Source organism: Erinaceus europaeus, chromosome 14, assembly GCF_950295315.1.
Source record: "Erinaceus europaeus chromosome 14, mEriEur2.1, whole genome shotgun sequence".
NCBI classification, from domain to species: domain Eukaryota; kingdom Metazoa; phylum Chordata; class Mammalia; order Eulipotyphla; family Erinaceidae; genus Erinaceus; species Erinaceus europaeus.
In genome coordinates, this window is record NC_080175.1 from 58,429,281 (window position 1) to 58,449,659 (window position 20,379).

The 20,379-nt window shown below is 40.8% G+C and overlaps 1 protein-coding gene across 4 annotated transcripts in view; it reads right to left on the minus strand.

Moving 5' to 3' along the window:
- Positions 1 to 16,445: 16,445 nt before the first annotated feature.
- The window catches only part of LRRC34 (leucine rich repeat containing 34), a 38,946-nt gene continuing 35,012 nt past the window's right edge, over positions 16,446 to 20,379 (minus strand). For all 4 annotated transcript variants that reach the window (XM_060171931.1, XM_060171932.1, XM_007522962.3 and 1 more), the window contains one exon: positions 16,446 to 16,778. In XM_060171931.1, the coding sequence (XP_060027914.1) occupies positions 16,575 to 16,778 (204 nt within the window). In that variant the 3' untranslated portion in view covers positions 16,446 to 16,574. The remainder of the gene's footprint in view (positions 16,779 to 20,379) is intronic.

A 20,379-nucleotide genomic window follows, 5' to 3' on the forward strand; every position in this document is an offset into this window, starting at 1 on the left:
CATGGAACCGGGGTGGAACGGATGGTTCCAGAAATTATCCTCATGGAGGAATATAATTTGGAATCAGCCAAGTGGACATGGGGGCTACGGAACCATCCTGGGGCACAGTATTCTGCAGTGGAATAGCATAATGCCAGAAATGATGATCGTAGTGTGGAAGCGCTCGTGCCCCATGAGGAGCTGGCCAGTTTTGCAATGATGTTGTTCTTTGTGCCCACCTTTGCTGCAGTTTTTTTGAGATGTTTGTGAAATGACAGAGTGCGATCGAGAGTAATGCCAAGATAGACTGGCTGGGCTTCATGCTGGATTCTCGTATCGCCAAGCTGCACATTAAGCTCACGCGAGGCCGAGGCATGGTGTAGATGGAAAACAGATGATACCGTTTTTGCAGTGCTAGGGATTAGTCGCCATTTTTTACAGTAATCAGATATCAGAGACATGTCTTTCGTGAGTGTTTCCTCGAGGATGTCGAACTTGGATGGCTGAGTTGCACAGCAGATGTCATCGGCGTAGATGAACTTCCTTGAAGAAGTTTCTGGGAGGTGTCTGATGTAAATAATTAATAGCGTAGGAGCCAGAACAGAGCCCTGGGGGAGGCCACTTGAGACAAGTCTCCATCTGCTAGACTTGTCACCCAGATGTACCTGGAATCTTCTGTTTTGGAGAAGAAACCATATAGTGTGACTGTAAGACTAAGGATTACAGTTTCTAGGTTCAATCCCAGGGACCCTCATGAAGAGCTGAGGAGGGGGGGAGAGGGAGAGAGGGGAAGCTACTCAGCAATTAAACATAGAGCAGTGTGTGGCAGAGATAATCCAGTGGTTATGCAAAGAGACTTTCACAGCCCCTCAGCTATGCCACCGAGGTATAGGTCTTCTCCTGAGTTTCCAGGTTAGATCTCTGTCCCCTGGTGTCCCTCCCTGCTGCTGCTCCAGATTCTGAGGGTAGTAGCAATGGATACTCAGAGTTGCACTTGGTGAGTCTCTGGGGAGTCCTTACCTCCCTTCAGCTGTCCCCTTGTTGGTGGAGCAGACTGGAGGTGGTGTCTCAACTGATAAACTGCTGTACTGTTAGCAGTCACTTAATCTCTCCTTAGGCCCCTCTCTCCTCTCTGTCACCAGCCACATGTGTTTGTACTCACGGGTGATTTACAGGGTTCCTGTGGTCATTCTAGTCCTGTCTTGTTTTGGTCCCGGGTGGTCGGTCTCCTTTGGTATTCCTAGTTGATCCGGGAGAGGAGAGGAGAGGAGAGGAGAGGAGAGGAGAGGAGAGGAGAGGAGAGGAGAGGAGAGGAGAGGACGGGAGGGGAAGGGAGGGAAAGGGAGGGGAGGGGAGGGGGAGAGCAGGGACGGGGAGGGGAGGGGAGGAGAGTAAAGGAGAGGAGAGGAAAGGAGAGGAGAGGAGAGGAAGCGATCTGCTGCTGCTCATAGCTCTGCCTCCGGAAGTTGAATCTCTGGCTCTTTTCAGGTTTGTCAGTTTTGTTCACTCTTTCAAAGAACCAACATTTACTTTAGTTGATCTTTTGTATGGTTTTCTTATTTTCAATGTTAAATTTATTTCTGTCTTAACTTTTGTGATTTCTGTCCTTCTGGTTGCTCTAGGGTTCCTTTGTTCTTCTTCTAGGTTTTTAAGATGTGCAGTCAGGCTGTTTATTTGTTTTTTTTCTTGTTTCCTAATGTGTGCTTGTATAGCTCTGAACTTCCCTCTCAGGACTGCCTTAGCTGTTTCCCAAGTATTTTGATAGCTTGTATCTTCATTTTCATTCAACTCTTGAAACATTTTGATTTCTTCCTTTATTTCCTCTTTGAGCCAGTAGTTCTTAAGTAGTATACTGTTGAGCTTCCACATTTTGGGACTATTAGTAATCTGTTGTTGATTGTTAAGCGTTAGTTTAATTCCACTGTGGTCTGAGAAGATGCTTGGGATGATTTCAATGCTCTTGAATTTGCTGATGCTGTCTTTGTGGCCTGACATATAGTCTATTCTTGAGAATGACCCATGTGGATTTGAGTAAAATGTGTATTCCAGTTTCTTGGGATGTATGATTCTGAAAATGTCCAATAGTTCTAGTTTATCTAACTCCTCATTTAGCTCCCTTATGTCTTTATTGCTTTTCTGCCTGGGTGATCTGTCACGTTGAGAGAGTGGGGTGTTGAAGTCCCCTACTATGACTGTGTTACTGTTAATATATTGCAATAGCTCTTTCAGTAGATGTTTGATGTATTTAAATGGCTTCTCATTGCGTGCATAGATGTTAATAGTTAAGTCCTCTTGATTGAGTGAGCATTAAGTAGTGTCCATCCCTATCTTTTTTAATTTTATTTTTGTTAAAGTCTATCATGTCAGATATGAGAATAGCTGTTCCTGCCCCTTTTTGTGGGCCATTGGCTTGTATGATAGTTTTCCATCCTTTCACTTTAAGTCTGTGTTTGTCTTGTTGAGTTAGGTGGGCTTCCTGTAGACAGCATATTGTTGGGTTGTGTTTTCTGATCCATCTTCCTACTGTGTGTCTTTTAATAGGTGAATTCAGGCCATTGACATTTATTGATATCAAAGATTGAAGATATGTTAATGCCATTCTTGTAGATTTTTAGAGTGTTCTGATATAGGGCATATTTATGGTGGTCTGGTTGTTTCTAGGAGACCTTTCAGAACTTATTTCAGGGCAGGCTTGGTGATAGTTGATTCTTTCTTTTTTTTTAATTTTTTTTAATTTATAAAAAGGTAACATTGACAAAACAATAGGATAAGAGGGGTACAGCTTCGCACAGTTCCCCCCTCCAGACCTCTGTATAGCAACCCCTCCACTGATAGCTTTCCTATTCTTTAACCCTCTGGGAGTATGCACCCGAGGTCATTGTGGGATGCAGAAGGTGGAGGGTCTGGCTTCTTTAATTGCTTCCCTGCTGAACATGGGAGTTGACAGGTTGATCCATACTCCCAGCCTGTGTCTCTCTTTCCCTAGTGGGCAAGGGCTATGGGGAAGCAGAGCTCCAAGGTATGCTAGTGGGGTTTTCTGTTCAGGGAAGTCCTGCTAGTATCTGGAACCTGGTAGCTGAAAAGAGAGTTAACATACAAAGCCAAACAAATTGTTGACTAATCATGGACCTAAAGGCTGGAATGGTGCTGATGAAGTTTTAGGGGGTCCTCCATTTTGTAGATAGCTACGAGGCATATTTTAGTTATATTTCAAAGTGCCTGTAGCTATACTAGTGTTTTATTATTATTATTTTTATTTGTTTGTTTTTACCTGAGCCTGAAATCTGTATGCAGGTGGATCCTAATTATTGTCTGGGAAGATAATGTCATGGCTGGGAAAAGGACAAGAAAGCTGGATCAGGGAAGAGAGTAGCTCCCTAATAGGGGATAGGGGTATAAATATTACTCTAAATCCCATCTATTTGATATGATCTGGGGCCTATAATTAGCTTACGAGTCTGTGTCTTCTATATCCCTCTAGGTCTGAGCTCACATTCTGTGGTATGAGTAGGAACATTCCATGCTGCCCCAGTTTCGACTCATCTTCCTCAGGTGTAACATAGAGTATGTTGTCCATCCTCCCTTCGGAGGATGGAACATTCTCTACCATAGTTGATTCTTTCAACTGTTGCTTTACAGAGAATATTTTTATGCATCCATGTAGTCTGAACGACAGTCTACCAGGATAGAGTAGTCTTGGTTGAAAGCCTTTCTCATTGAGCATTTGATAGATATCTTGCCATTTTCTTCTGGCCTGTAGTGTTTGTTTGGAGAGTTCTGCTGCTAATCTTATGGGTTTTCCTCTGTAGGTGACTCTTCGTTTTTCTTTTGCAGCCTTCTGGATCCTTTCTTTATCCTTATTCCTTTCCATTCTAAATATGATGTGTCTTGGTGTATTTAAGTCTGGGTTAATTCTGTTTGGGACCCTCTGGGCTTCTTGAACCTTTATGTCTTCTTTTTTTTTTGTTAATATTTTATTTATTTATTAATGAGAAACATAGGAGAGAGAGAAAGAGCCAGACATCACTCTGGTACATGTGCTGTCGGTGATTGAACTCAGGACCTCATGCTTGAGAGTAGTGCCTTACCCACTGCACCACCTCCTGGACCACAAACTTTTATGTCTTTTATGCTGTCTAGACTAGAGAAGTTCTCAGCTATTATGTCCCCTCCTTCTCTTTCTTCCTCTGGTAAGCCAATAATGTTTTTTTTTTTGTTGTTAATTAATTAATTAATTTTTATTTTTTGCTCTTTTTTTTAATTGGGGAATTAATGTTTTACATTCAACAGTAAGTACAATAGTTTGTACATGTATAACATCCCCCAGTTTCCCATATAACAATACAACCCCCACTAGGTCCTCTGAATCCTTGGACCTGTATTCTCCCCACCCACCCACCCACCCCAGAGTCTTTTACTTTGGTGCAATATGCCATTTCCAGTTCAGGTTCTACTTGTGTTTTCTTTTCTGATCTTGTTTTTCAACTTCGGCCTGAGAGTGAGATCATCCCATATTCATCCTTCTGTTTCTGACTTATTTCACTCAACATGACTTTTTCAAGGTCCATCCAAGATCGGCTGAAAACGGTCAAGTCACCATTTTTTACAGCTGAGTAGTATTCCGTTGTGTATATATACCACAACTTGCTCAGCCACTCATCTGTGGTTGGACACCTGGGTTGCTTCCAGGTTTTGGCTATTACAAATTGTGCTGCCAAGAACATATGTGTACACAGATCTTTTTGGATGGATGTGTTGGGTTCCTTAGGATATATCCCCAGGAGAGGAATTGCAGGGTCATAGGGTAGGTCCATTTCTAGCCTTCTGAGAGTTCTCCAGACTGTTCTCCACAGAGGCTGGACCAATTGACATTCCCACCAGCAGTGTAGGAGGGTTCCTTTGACCCCACACCCTCTCCAGCATTTGCTGCTGCTGTTACCTTTTCTGATGTATGACATTCTCACAGGAGTGAAGTGGTATCTCATTGTTGTCTTGATTTGCATTTCTCTGACAATCAGAGACTTGGAGCATTTTTTCATGTGTTTCTCGACCTTTTGGGTCTCTTCTGTGGTGAATATTCTGTCCATGTCCTCCCCCCATTTTTGGATGGGGTTATCTGTTGTCTTCTTGTTGAGTTTGGCAAGCTCTTTAAATATGTTGGTTATTAAACTCTTGTCTGATGTATGGTATGTAAAGATCTTCTCCCATTCTGTGAGGGGTCTCTTGGTTTGGGTAGTGGTTTCTTTTGCTGTGAAGAAGCTTTTTAATTTGATGTAGTCCCATAGGTTTATACTTGCTTTAGTCTTCCTTGTAATTGGATTCGTTTCATTGAAGATGTCTTTAAAATTTATGTCAATATTTTCTTCTAAGTATCTAATAGTTTGTGGTCTAACATCCAAGTCCTTGATCCATTTGGAATTTACTTTTGTATTTGGTGAAATACAGTGGTTCAGTTTCATTCTTCTGCATGTTTCAACCCATTGTTTCCAACACCATTTGTTGAAGAGACTCTGCTTTCCCCATGTAATAGTCTGGGCCCCTTTGTCAAAGATTAGATGTCCATAGGTGTGGAGGCTCACTTCTGGGCTGTCAATTCTATTCCACTGGTCAGTGAATTTATTCATGTTCCAGTACCAAGCAGTTTTGATGACAACGGCCCTATAACACAGTTTGAAATCTGGGAGTGTGATGCCTCCTGTTCTGTTCTTTTTTCTCAAGACTGTTTTGGCAATTCTAGGTCTTTTCTGGTTCCAGATAAACATTTGTAGCATTTGTTCTATTCTCCTAAAATATGTGCTTGGGATCTTGATGGAGATAGCATTAAATTTGTAGTTGGCTCTGGGTAGTATATTCATTTTGTTGATGTTAATTCTTCCAACCCATGAAAATGGAATATCTTTCCGCTTCTTTGTGTCTTTTTCAATTTCCTTGAGTAGTGACTCATAATTTTCAGTATACAAGTCTTTCACTTCTTTGGTTAGGTTTACTCCTAGATATTTTGTGTTTTTGTTGCTATAGTAAAAGAACTGATTTCTGGATTTCAATTTCTTCTAGCTTAGTGTTTGCATAGAGGAATGCCACTGACTTTTGATTGTTAATTTTGTAGCCTTGACACCTTACTGTATTTCCTGATGATTTCCAAAAGCTTCTTGCTGGATTCCTTAGGTTTTTCTGTTTATACTATCATGTCATCTGCAAATAGGGAGAGTTTGCCTTCTTCTTTTCCAATTTGTATCCCTTTAATTCCTTGTTCCTGCCTGATTGCTATGACAAGAACTTCCAACACTATATTGAATAGTAATGGTGATAGTGGGCAGCCCTGTCTAGTACCTGATCTGAGTGGAAATGCTTCCAGTTTTTCACCATTGAGTCTGATATTGGCTGTAGGTTTGCTATATAAAGACTCCACTATCTTCAGGAATTTTCCATCTATTCCCATTTTTTGTAGTGTTTTGATCATAAAAGGATGTTGTATTTTGTCAAAGGCTTTCTCTGCATCTATTGATATGACCATGTGGTTTTTGGTCTTGCTTTTGTTGATGTGGTGGATCACATTGATTGATTTATGTATATTAAACCAACCTTGCATTCCTGGGATAAACCCTACTTGGTCATGATGAACAATCTTTTTAATATACTGCTATATCCGGTTGGCTAGAATTTTGTTCAGTATTTTAGCATCTATGTTCATCAGAGATATTGGTCTGTAGTTTTCTTTTTTGGTTGTGTCCCTGTCTGCTTTTGGTACCAGAGTGATGTTGGCTTCATAGAAGGTAGCAGGGAGTATTCCAGTGTCTTCAATCTTCTGGAAGTCTTTTAAAAGTAGAGGTATTAGTTCTTCTTTGAAGGTTTTGTAGAATTCATTTGTAAAACCATCTGGTCCAGGACTTTGATTTTTGGGGAGGTTTTTGATAACTGTTTCAATTTCATTGGCTGTGATGGGCCTGTTCATGTTATCCACTTCCTCTTTACTTAGTTTTGGAAATATGTTATTTCTTTTGAAGTTATTCCATAGGTCTCTGTTGTCGTTTTCAGTATCTCTTAATCTCTTTTTAGATCTCTTCTTTTTTGTTGTCTCTAATTCGTCCTCGATCTTGCTAATTCTGTCTTCAGCCTCATTTATTCTATTCTTTCTCTCCTCTACTGTTTTCTGGAGTTCATCTATTTTGTTACCCTGTTCTGATACGGTTTTAGCTTGTTCAGCTAGTTGTGTTCTTAACTATTTCAGCTTTCAGCTCTCTAGTAACCTTGAGATAATTAGTTTTTTCTTCTAGAGTCTCATTGGTTGTTTCTGCATTTCTGATGACAATTCTTTCAAACTCTTTACTCACTCCTGTGATTATTTCCTTAACTAGTGTTTGGATGTTGACCTCCATATTTTGTGCTTCAACCTTTGGGGGGCTTTTAGCTGGATTCTTGTCCTGGTTCATTTCTCCAGTATTTCTTCTTGTTGGTTTAACCATTTTATATAGTATGTTTTAAGCTTCCCCTCTGTGTACTTTTCAAATTACTGATCACTCTATCCCAGACTGACTTGTGTCTATGTAAAGCAGTTAAATGGTTGACATTTGTGGAAATTGACAGTTATTTCAATATTATTTTAATCCCTTAGTTGGAGCTCAATGGCTTAAAAGTCTCTTTTGTTCTTTTTCTTCACTGTAGGAATCTATTGTAATGTGAAGAAAATAAGGCTCAGTTTCTTTAAGAAATCTGATTCCAGCCCCTACTCCCCAACTGGGGGAGGGTCTGGGGATATACTTCATGAGTAGTGAAACAGGTCTGTAGCTATCTTTCTCTCTCTCCCTATTTCCTCCTCTCTTCTCAATTTCTCTTTGTTGTATCAAGTAAAATAAAGAAAAGGAAAAAATGCTGTAAGGAACAGTGGATTCATAGTGCAGGCACTGAGCCCTAGCAGTAACCCTGGTGGCAAAAAAAAAAAAAAAAAAAAGTCAGCTTAGAAAGCTTATATTTATTTAACGTTTACCTTTGCATAGATCAACCGCAAATTATTGTTTTTATTTATTTATTTATTTATTTTGCCAGAGCATTGTAATTCAGGGTTATAGTGGTATGGGATATTGAACTTGAGATGTTGGACCATCAGGCATGAGTCTTTTTGTATAAGCATTATGCTCTCTCCCATTAAGATAAAAAGCAACTTTATCTTTTAAATACTGGATTGGAGTGGATAAGTTTCATTTACTATATTTGTCTTCATCACATCTGCTTCCTAGCTACACTAATTTTAAATTACCATGACTTGATGTTCTTCCTGAATGAGGTGTAAAAAAAAGCTGTCTTGCCACTCTTCTTTTTTTTACCAGAAGCATTGATCTGCATTACCATTATGCTGTTTGCCCCCCACCTCTTTCCTCATGCTATACTATTCTTTTTTTAAAACTACTTTTCACAATACCCATATATTTCAGTTCCATTTATTATCATTCTGACACTCATTTTAGGTAAGTCCAACTGAACATTGTATTGTTTTGGGAAGGATCTCTTTTTTTTTTTTTAATTTATTTCTTTATTGGGGAATTAATGTTTTACATTCAACAGTAAGATCATATATATATATATATATATATATATATATATATATATATATATATATATTCCCTTTTGTTGCCCTTGTTGTTTTATTATTGTAGTTATTGTTGTTGATGATGTTATTGTTGGACAGGACAGAGAGAAATGGAGAGGGGGGCGAAGACAGAGAGTGGGAGAGGAAGATAGACACCTACAGACCTGCTTCACCTCCTGTGATGCGACTCCCCTGCAGGTGGGGAGCCAGGGGCTCGAACCAGGATCCTTACACTGCCAGTCCTTGTGCTTTGCGCCACCTGCACTTAACCCGCTGTGCTACCACCCAACTCCCTGGAAAAGATCTCTTCTTAATTCAAATGTTATAAAGTTGAGTCTGATAGGATGCTAAAAGTCTTACTGAGAAGCAGGTTATTTTCTCAGTTGTTTTGTATTATTCATACTCTTGGTAAATTTTGGACTTTTTCAGAAGGAAACCGCCGAGTATATTATATATTCATTATTCTTTTCTGTCTTTTACATGGTGTTTTTTCTATATCATAGGATCATTTTGATAGACAAATTTGAGAACAGTTTTTCAAAAGAAAAGACTCTGTTCTTTTTATGGCAGCACTTTTAAAAATGTTTATTAATTGGGGAGGGAAGTACACATTCTGCCACATTTAGTTCTGGGGATCACACTTGTCACCTCATGCTCTTGAGTCCCATGCTTTATCTACTGTCCCACCTCCCAGATCACTAGCTTTCTGTTTTTGTGTTTTAGAAATTGTGTAGGGCTGGGGAGATAGTATAATTGTTCTGCAGGACTCTCATGGATATGGATTGAACACTGCACAGTGGGGAGGAGAGAGGAGGCAAAGACGTAGGCTCACTCTTCTGGAAATGGTGCTCAATATTTAACCTGTGCCCAAAGAGTTGGACTAGTTGCCTAAGTTTATAACCCATGACCACACGTAGTCAACCGCTGAAAAGGCAGGTGCAACAACCACATCTGTTACATGAGTCCGTGCTTGTGGCCTCGCTTAAATAGAGCTACCTTTCCAAGGAAAGGCAGTTGTCTACTCAGACTGTCAGGTTCCCTTCTTCGAAATTTTCGCTATAAAATTCAGAATGGCAGTACACAAAATAGAAAGATCAATACAAACTGGTCTAGAGCGTGGGGGTAGAGATAATGGTTATGTGAAGAGACTCTCAGGCCTGAGGTTCCAAAGTCCCAGGTTCAGTTCCCCGTACCACCATAAGCCAGAGTCGAGCAGTGCTCTGGTAAACAAACACAACACAACAAAGCAAAAACAAAACAAACAAAAAAATGGCCTAGAGTTGGTGAAGCAAGCCAGAGTGTGACGGGAATGCTGAGTGAGCAGAGAAAGCTGCTCTGAACAACGAGACAAAGTAGTTTTATAGAGAAATGAGTCCTTGTGAGAGATACGTGATGTTTAGTTTTGCAGTTCCATCCACAAGATGTCACAGTTGTGCTTCATGTCTTTTCTGAATGCCAGAGAGATACCACCCCCCCAACTTTCTTAAATAAACTCGTATTGGTTTTGTTCCTTGAAGCTAGGTACCCCCAACAAAGATACCGAACATCTGATTGTTGGTGACTGAGATGATGATGATGCCATTAACTGTGACAGGAAAGAGACACCATGGTGCAGGTCTATGGAAGTTTTTGTTCTGGGTGTCCTGAATTTGACTGATGGTGAAAACCCCCACACAGTGGAGACAAGTGAGACGAGAAATCGAGGCGAGGTTGAACAAAAGGCCAGTATTATGACAACGATAATTAAATAACCCTAGGAGATGGTATAGACAGCAAAAGGGAGAGATGCATTTAAATAATGCTCAAAAAGACCAAAAAAGATTGAAAGTGGTAACTAAGAAAACCAGGGTGGTGCCAGTTTCCAAAAGACAAAAATGGCCTCTTGCTGCCCACCTGCTACAGAGAAATAGAACACAAAACTACAACCATCATTGGGCCGAGTAGTTGAAGTCTGATGATCCTCTGGGAAGTGGTTGCAGTTACAGTAGTGAAAGTGGAAACCAGAGGGATGTGGTTTGAATATTAGGTGTTAAATAAACCTCTTCCCCCACTGAGGTTGCTTCCAGGTTTTGGCTATTAGAAATTTCGCTGTTATGAACACAGGTATACACAGATCTTCCAGAGATATGGAAGAATGAGGGGGCTTACATGTCAGATGGCATCAGAAGAGTGCTCAGCTCTCCCCTTCTCTGAGAAGCTCATTATATCTTTTTTTTTTATATATACCCCTTTTGTAGCCCTGGTTGTTTTATTGTTGTGGTTATTATTATTGTTGTTGGATAGGAAAGAAAGAAATTGTGAGAGGAGGGATAGACAGAGGGGGAGAGAAAGACACTTGAAGACCTGCTTCACCACTCCTGAAGATCCCGCAGGTGGGGAGCCAGGGGATCGAACCGGGATCCTTATGCTGGTCCTTGCGCTTTGCACCACATGCGCTTAACCCGCTGTGCTACCGCCCAACCCCTGTGATTTCATTTATATAAAATTCAAAACCAGGCAGAACTACTTTGGTGTTATAATCAGGATGTTAAATATCAGAAGAAGGTTGTAAGAATATCACTATCTGGATCATGGTTAACATAGGAGGTTAGCTTTGATAATTTAGCTGTTTACTTAAGGTTCACGTGTGCTTTTCAGGATGACAGCTCTAGTTCCATTTCAAAAACAGTTTGAAGGATGGAAAACACAGCCTTTTGGGGAGTTGGGTGGTAGCACAACAGGTTAAGTGCATATGGTACAAAGCGCAAAGACCAGCCTAAGGATCCCGGTTCAAGCCCCCGGCTCCCCACCTGCAGGGGGGTTGCTTCACAGGTAGTGAAGTAGGTCTGCAGGTGTCTATCTTTCTCTCCTCCTTTCTGTCTTCCCCTCCGCTCCCCATTTCTCTGTCCTATGCAACAATGACGATATCAACAACAACAGCTACAACAACAATAAAAAGAAAAAAAAAACAGCTTTTTGGTTCTCAGAATTCTCAAGATTAAAGATGAGTTGGATGTTAAAAGTGTTAAAAGTTGGATGTTAAAGTTGGATGTTAAAAGTTCCCCTGATTTGCTTCAGCAGGCTGAAGACTGTATTCCAAGCACTGCCCCGGGTAGGTGTGATGCTCCACATTTCTTAAAATGCTGATTTAACCATCTTACAACACTGTACAAATTAGATGCAATCCTATGAAAATCTCAATGGCATTCTTTAAGGAAACAGGATAAGCATTACTGACATTTGTTTGGAAGTTTAAGGGCCTTGAGTTGTCAAAGCAATTCTAAGAACAAAAAGTAAGAATGGAGAGTTCATGCTCTCCCATTTTGAACTACACTAGAAAGCTATAGTGATCAAAACAGTGGGGTCAGTACTAGAATAAAAATAGACACTGACCAATGGTATAGAATCCAGCACCCAGAAATAAAGTCTTAACGTATTTTAATAGTTAATTTATGACAAAGAAGCCTCAATAGGAAGAAAAATATGGGAAAAGAAAGTCTTTATTAGTGTTGGGAAAAACTGAATAGTCACATGCAAAAGAATGAATCTGGATCCCATAAACTGCAGTTCAGAGAAAATAACGTGTTTACCATATACCACACAAAAGGCTAAATAGCCAAGAAATAGAACTCAACATAATACCTGCCTCATTGAATATGGTGAGAACAGAAAGCCTTACTAAATAAGTCAGACAGGTGGATAGCAGGGGCATGGAAAAATACTCATGACTAGGAGAGTTGAAATCAAGATAATGAGAACACTCCCTTCCTGTGAAAATGGGCCACATCTGCAGGGCCAGAAACCAGTGTTGGCAGGTATATGGACAAAAATGGACTTTGTGCAAAGTTGGTGGGATAGTACATCAGTGCTGCCCCTGCAAAAAACAGTATGGAGGTTTCTCAAAAGTATTAAAAGTAGATGTATGGGACTGGGGAGACAGCATAATGGTTCTGCAAAAGGCTTTCATGCCTGAGGCTCTGAGGTCCCAGATTCAGTCTCCAACAGTACCAAATGCCAGAGCTGAACAGTGGTATCTATCCATACCTTTGTCTGTCTGTCTCTCTCTCTCTTTTTTTCTTCTCTCTCTCTATATATATATGTGTGTGTGTGCAATTAAATTTAATTATAAAAAATAATATACACCTATGTTCATAACACAATGTGTATCAAAGTGTCAGAAAAGTCATGCATTTTTGCATAGAAAAATATGTTGACTTAATAATTTTTTTAGTTTTTTAAAAAATTCTTTCCCCCCTTTTTGTTGCCCTTGTTTTATTGTTGTTGTAGTTATTATTTTTTAAATCTTTTCCCTTTTGTTGCCGTTGTTTATCGTTGTTGTTATTGCTGTCGTTGGATAGGTGTGGACAGAGAGAAATCGAGAGAGGAAGGAAAGGTAGGGAGAGAAAGACAGACACCTTCAGACCTGCTTCACCGCTTGTGAAGCGGTTCGAACCCCATGCAAGTGGGGAGCCAGGGGCTCAAACTGGGATCCTGATGCTGGTCCTTGCACTTCATGCCATGAGCACTTAACCCACAGCACTACCACCCGACCCCCCCTTTTCTTTTTTTAAAACTTTTTCTTTATTTTTCTTTATTTTTTCTTTACCAGAGCGCTGTTCAGCTCTGGCTTATGGTGGTGTGAGGGACTGAACCTGGGACTTTGGAGCTTCAGGCATGAGAATCTGTTTGCATAGCTATTATGCTATCTACCCTCTGCCCTGTCATGATTTTTCCAACAATCCAATAACAGCCCAGACTTGGAAGCAACCCAGATGCCCAGAGACAGGTGATTAACTAAGAATGGTGTGGCGTATATACATGATAGCATGCTATGCAACTGTTAAAAATGAAGTCACTGTGTGCTCACTTTGACAGCACATATATGAAAAATGAAGTCATCTCTTTTGTTTATCTTGGACAGAAATTCAAGCATGTTGAATAAAATAAGCCAGAAAGAGAAGGACCAGTACCAAATGATGGCATTTGTAGGTGGAACTTAAGAAGCAAGGACAGTAAGGGAAAATAGAAGGCGAAACTTGGTCTGGGTGTGGTGCATTGTACCAAGGTAAAGGACTCTGGGGAAGCAGGGAGAGGGATGGGATGGAGGGACATTGGGGTCCTGGTGAATGATGGTGGAAAAGGGATCTAGATTGGGAGAGTGTCTTGCAGACACATCACAGGGAGATGAGAAGTTGTACGTATGTGTCAATAATCGTACTGTAAACCCCAATAAAATATTTATTAATATATTTTTAAAAGTAAATCTACTGTATCATTCATCAGTTCCACTTCCAGCTCTATGAAGTACACAAAAACATTTACCCAAGAAGATACATGGACCGTATTTCCATCACAGTGCTATCTATAAAAGCCAAATGTAGAAACCACCCAAGGTTAGGAGTGGATAAGGGAGATGTAATATATATGATGGCATTATTACACAGCTTTAAGAATGATGCTGTACTATATTTTCTAAACCAAGGATGGATCTGAAGCAGTCACTCTAAGCAAAATAAGCCAGAGGATGGCTAGACACCAGATTGCCTCACTTAAATGTGGGATATAAGAACAAAGTTCCCGGCTCCCCACCTGCAGGGGAGTCGCTTCACAATCAGTGAAGCAGGTCTGCAGGTGTCTGTCTTTCTCTCCCCCCTCTGTCTTCCCCTCCTCTCTCCATTTTTCTCTGTCCTACCCAACAACGATGACATCAATAACAACAACAATAACTACAACAATAAAACAACAAGGATAACAAAAGGGGATAAATATTTAAAAAGAAAAAAAAAAACTACTCCTCGAGAAGTCACATCCAAACCTTGCGCTTAGCTCCATGTGCGTTTAACCTGCTGCGCTACCGCCTGACCCCCCAAAATGTTCTTTATTAACATTTTTCTAAATATTTTCCCTTTTTCTGCCCTTGTTTTTTATTGTAGTTGTTATTCTTGTTGTTAATTTCATCATTGTTGGATAGGACAAAGACAAATGGAGAGAGGAGGGGAAGACAGAGAGGGGGAAAGACAGACACCTGCAGAGCTGCTTCACTGCCTGTGAAGCAACTCCCCTGTAGTGGGGGAGCCAGGGGCTCCAACCCGGATCCTTATGCCGTACCTTGCGCCACGTGCGCTTGACCAGATATGCTATCACCCAACTCCCTATTAACATTTTTTATTAGAGAAACCGGACTCGAGCTGGGGAGACAGCATAATGGTTATGCAAAAAACTTTCATGCCTGAGACTCTGAGGTCCCAGGTTCATTCCCCAGCCTAATCATAAACCAGAGCTGAGCAGTGCTCTGGTCATTCTCTCTGTCTCTCTCTCATTAAATGAAATAAAATATCTTAAAAAAAAAAAGAAAAAGAACTTATTTTTTTTTCTTATTTTTTTTTTTCCAGGATGTGAGCAGGTGTGTGTGTCCTCAGCGACGGCCCATGGAGACTTAACCCAGTGACAGCACCTTGGGGGTGATGGTGAGGGTGGGGGGCGGGGTGCTTTGCAACCACAGAGCCTATGTACAGGAGGACTCCCTACCTGGAGTTACTTGGGTTACAAATTAAGAGTTGAGTCGTAGCTTACTTGCCGAGCCACTGCTAATTGCCATGCACCGTATTAAGCTTTGATTAACTTCTCACTAGGAGGTTAGATGGGAGGTTCTGTACCTATGCAAAGGTATAGGTTTCCCGGGGATGCATTGGAAGCAGAATGGCTGTGACATCTGTAACCTGATACTGTGAGTTTTCACCTAATTCCAAATATCTTTCCCACTGGGATTGGGAGGCGGTCATTGGCTAGCTTTAAGCACTGCAGCTGCTACCTCTGACAGGCAGAGTCCTCTTGTTACTTCCCAGCCTCCGCTTACTCTTGCAAAGCAGCAACTGGAGATAACCTTTTCTTGGTAAATTCCCTTTTGACAAGGAGGCAGGACAGTGAAGACTTACTCTGTAGCTGTAGTCAGTCTCAGTCATTTGAAATAGTGCTCCATCCCATCAGTGGGACGCTAAAACCTGGTAATTCAATCTAATCAGCCACTTCTTGTGGCAAATATGCACGGTTGGGGGGAACTGAGGTAGGATTTCTGCTATTCCTAGCTCCTCACAAGAGCACACAGACAAACTGTCTGCAAGAGATGTTTCCATGAGCTGAATATCTAGCAGCTTCTAGAAAAAGAACTTATATTAAATCATAAATCTTTTTAAAAGTACATGATAAACTGGTGTACTTTAGTGTAAGGTTTAGGGAGCTACTGGAAACATATTTCCACTCTGATTAGATGGTACAATTAAGATAAATATAAATTAAAAAATATATACGCCTGAATTTTTAAGATTGTATTAGTACCCGTCTGTGATACCTAAATAAGATATATGAAATACTTTATCGTGGGCATAGGAGATAGCATAATGGTTATGCAAACAGACTCTAATGCCTGAGGCTTCCAAGTCCCTAATTCAGTCCTCACACACCACCATCAGCCAGAGCTGAACAGTGCTCTGGCAAAGAAAAATAAAATAAAAATAATTTAATTTAAATAATACTAAATACTTTATCACTTCATGACATCTTTCAGTTAGAATACCTATAATGACTTTTCCTTGTAATCACTGTACTACTTGTCTATATCTTTTCATCATAAAGGGAGAATTAATGGAGGCCAGGGGATTAACAGTAGATAAAGCATTGGCTTGAGTTCAATCCTTGGCATTGTTTGTCCCAGAGTGATGCTCTAGTTCTTTCTGTGTCATATATATATATATTTCCTTGATTTTTCTCTCTAGGGTTAAAATTTTCATGTCTATTTTTTGTACAATTTTAAAAATCACACTAAGGGAAAAAATTCAATTAAGATTTTCACAGCAGATAGTTTAAAGTTTAAAGTAGTTATAGTTTTTACACATGTGACATGAAAGAACTTGTCCTAATTTATTTTTATTATTTTTTTGACTTGTCCTAATTTATGAAAGAAAAATTTAATGTATTAGTCTCTGTGGGAGCAGTAAGACAAAGCATATGACTAGAGGGCTTTTTTTTTTTTTTGTCATGGCTGCTGACCAACCGGAACAAGGGCAAACCCTGCATTAGCTAAGTCATTGGAAATTTCTCCATAAGTTGGTGTCCAGTAGTAGTGCTTCTTCAGGCCGTTCGAGATTTCTGCAAGGTACAGGCGTCCATCCACCACAAATGGCTTCACATCTGTGTTGTCAGGCTGTAGTCGTCCCGTTTGAATTAAGTCTGAATATGCCTAGAGTTTACAAGGAAAGAAAAAAGTACAGCATTAGAGTTTACTGTGCTGTACCTAGTAACTCAGTCAGCTGTGCTCATCTGTGGTGTGGACCTGTGTGAAAAACATTGCTCAAATGCCATGCTCTCCACAAGAGGCAGCTAAACTTTCTTTCATCCAATTCCAAGTGAAATTACAATCCTGGGGGGCTGGGCGGTGGCGCCGGTTAAGCGCACATGGCGCAAAGTGCAAGGACAGGCATAATGATCTAGGCTTGAGCCACCAGCTCCGCACCTGCACAGGGGTCACTTCACAAGCAGTGAAGCAGGTCTGCAGGTGCCTTTCTCTCCCCCTCTCTGTCTTCCCGTCCTCTCGATTTCTCTGTCCTATCTAACAACAGCAACAGCAATAACAACAACAACAACGATAAACAACATGGGCAACAAAAAGGTGAAAAATAGCCTCCAGGAGCAGTGGATTCATAGTGCAGACATCGAGCCCCAGTGATAGCCCTGAAGGCAAAAAAAAAAAAAAGACAGTCCTACTAGATTTCTTTTTTAATATTTATTTATTCCCTTTTGATATTCTTGTTTTTTTTGTTGTAGTTATTATTATTGTCATCATTGTTGGATAAGACAGACAGAAATGGGGAGTGGAGGGGAAGACAAAGAAGGGGAGAGAAAGATAGACACCTGCAAACCTGCTTCACTGCTTGTGGAGCAAACCCCCCTGCAGGTGGGGAGCCAGGGGCTTGAACCGGTGTTCTTATGCTGGTCCTTGTGCTTTGCACCACCTGTGCTTAACCCACTGCACTAAATTCCCTAGATTTCTCAGTTTGAATGTATTGGGTATATTTTGCCCACAGTTTTCTATTAAAAAACAAACAAACACTACAAAACTGGGGACTGGGTGTGGTACACTTGATTGAGTACACAAAGGCCTGGGCTCATGGCCCCAGTCCCCACCTGCTGGGGAAATGTTTTGCCAGTGCTGAAGCAGTACTGCAGTTGTCTTTCCCTCTCTGTCTCCCCATTCCTTGTCAACTTTTGGCTGTTTATATCCAATAAAATAAAGATAATGTAAAACTCTAAAAAATAACTTTTAAAATTTTATCTTGATAAGATTAGCTAAGGAGAGCAAGAAACAGCTACAATGATACTCCACTACTTGGAAAACTTCCCTCCTGCAGGTAGGGAACAGGGGATTGAACTCAGGTCCTTGAGCATGGTAACATATGTACCACCACCTGGTCTGGATTCTCTATACTAACAATATGTGAACCAATGTTCCTGTGGTAAAAATATTCAGAGTGATAACTTTCTTGCCTGAAGCTTCAAAATCCAGGCTCAATATACCACACCACCATAAGCCAGAGCTGAACAGTGCTGGTGAAAAAGAAAAAAAAGAAAAAAAACAAGGGGGGGGCAGTCCTTAGAAAATTAAACCATGTCAGAGTTGGATAAATGACTGTATGTGGTTCACAGACTCTCTGAAGCTAATTTACAATTGAGACAACTTCCATAAAACTAGATACCAGCCTGGCTGACTAGCTAATCCTTTCCTTGCTAAATTATCTTTTCTATGGCTTATATGTATCTGTGGGTATTAAATATATTAAATCAATTTGTCAATGATTTAGAGAGAAAGATAAAATTTAGACAAAGATTTCAAAGTCTAGTTGCTTTCTGCTTTAACTTGTCATTATTAGTTCGCAGCTCGACTTACTCATCTTTTTTTATTTTTTATTTTTTTATATATTTATTTTCCCTTTTGTTGCCCTTGTTGGTTTTTATTGTTGTTGTAGTTATTATTGTTGTTATTTATGTCGTTGTTAGATAGGACAGAGAGAAATAGAGAGTGGACAGGAAGACGGGGGGTGGGGGGGAGAATAATAGACACCAGCAGTCCTGCTTCACCGCCTGTGAAGCGACTCCCCTGCAGGTGGGGAGCCAGGGGCTCGAACCGGGATCCTTAAACTGGTCCTTGCATTTTTTTAAAAAATATTTATTTCCTTTTTGTTGCCCTTGTTTTTTATTGTTGTAGTTATTATTGTTGTTATTGATTCCATCATTGTTGGATAAGACAGAGATAAATCGAGAGAGGAAGGTAGGACAGAGAGGGGGAGAGAAAGATAGACACCTGTAGACCTGCTTCACCGCTTGTGAAGCGACACCCCTGCAGGTGGGGAGCTGGGGGCTCTAGCCAGGATTCTTACGCTGGTCCTTGCGCTTTGCGCCACGTGCACTTAACCTGCTGCGCTACTGCTTGACTCCTGACTTACTCATCTTTTAAATTAAAAAAAGAACTGTGTATACCTTTGTTCTCAGCAGCACAATTTGTAATAGCCAAAACCTAGAAGCAACCCACTTCCAACAACTGGAAGCAAGACACTTTCCAACAACTGATGAGTGGCTGAGAAAGTTATGGTATATAAACACAATGGAATACTACTCAGCTATTAAAAATGGTTAATTCACCTTTTTCACTCCATCTTGGAGCTTGAAAAAAATTATGTTAAGTGAGATAAGCCAGAAACAAAAGGATGAATATGAGCTGATCTCATTCAGACAAGTTGAAAAATAAGATCAAGTGAGTCGGGTGGTAGCACAGCGGGTTAAGTGCATGTGGTGCAAAGCATAAGGACTGGCATAAGGATCCCAGTTCGAGCCCCCGGCTCCCCAGCTACAGGGGGGTCACTTCACAATTGATGAAGCAGGTCTGCAGGTGACTATCTTTCCCTCTCTCTATCCTTTCTTCCTCTCTCCATTTCTCTCTGTCCTATCTGACAGTGACGACATCTACAACAATAAAACAAGGGCAACACAAAGGAATAAATAAATAAACAAAAAAAAGACGAGCAGCAGATTGCTTTCTCTCCTCTCCTCTCCTCTCCTCTCCTCTCCTCTCCTCTCCTCTCCTCTCCTCTCCTCTCCTCTCCTCTCCTCTCCTCTCCTCTCCTCTCCTCTCTCGTATCAACTAGGAATACCAAAGGAGACCACCCGGGACCGAAACAAGACAGGACTAGAATGACCACAGGAACCCAGTAAATCACCCATGAGTACAAACACATGTGGCTGGTGACAGAGAGGAGAGAGGGGCCTAAGGAGAGATTAAGTGACTGCTAACAGTACAGCAGTTTATCAGTTGAGACACCACCTCCAGTCTGCTCCACCAACAAGGGGACAGCTGAAGGGAGGAAAGGACTCCCCAGAAACTCACCAAGTGCAACTCTGAGACTCCATTGCTACTACCCTCAGAATCTGGAGCAGCAACAGGGAGGGACACCAGGGGACAGAGATCTAACCTGGAAACTCAGGAGAAGACCTATACCTAGGTGGCATAGCTGAGGGGCTGTGAAAGTCTCTTTGCATAACCACTGGATTATCTCTGCCACACCCTGCTTTATCTCTTGGTCAGGAGTCAGTGATTAAACTAAGAAGCCAATTGATAGTTTAAAAGCCCTCAGGCTCCCATAGCCTACAGGGAAGAAAAAAAAAAGAGGCTTTTACACCACTGAGCTCCAACTCAGGGATTGAAAAAACTGTTAACTTCCACCACTGTAAACCCTTTAATTAACTTACTTAGACACAAGTCAATCCAGGCAATAGTGATCAATAATTTG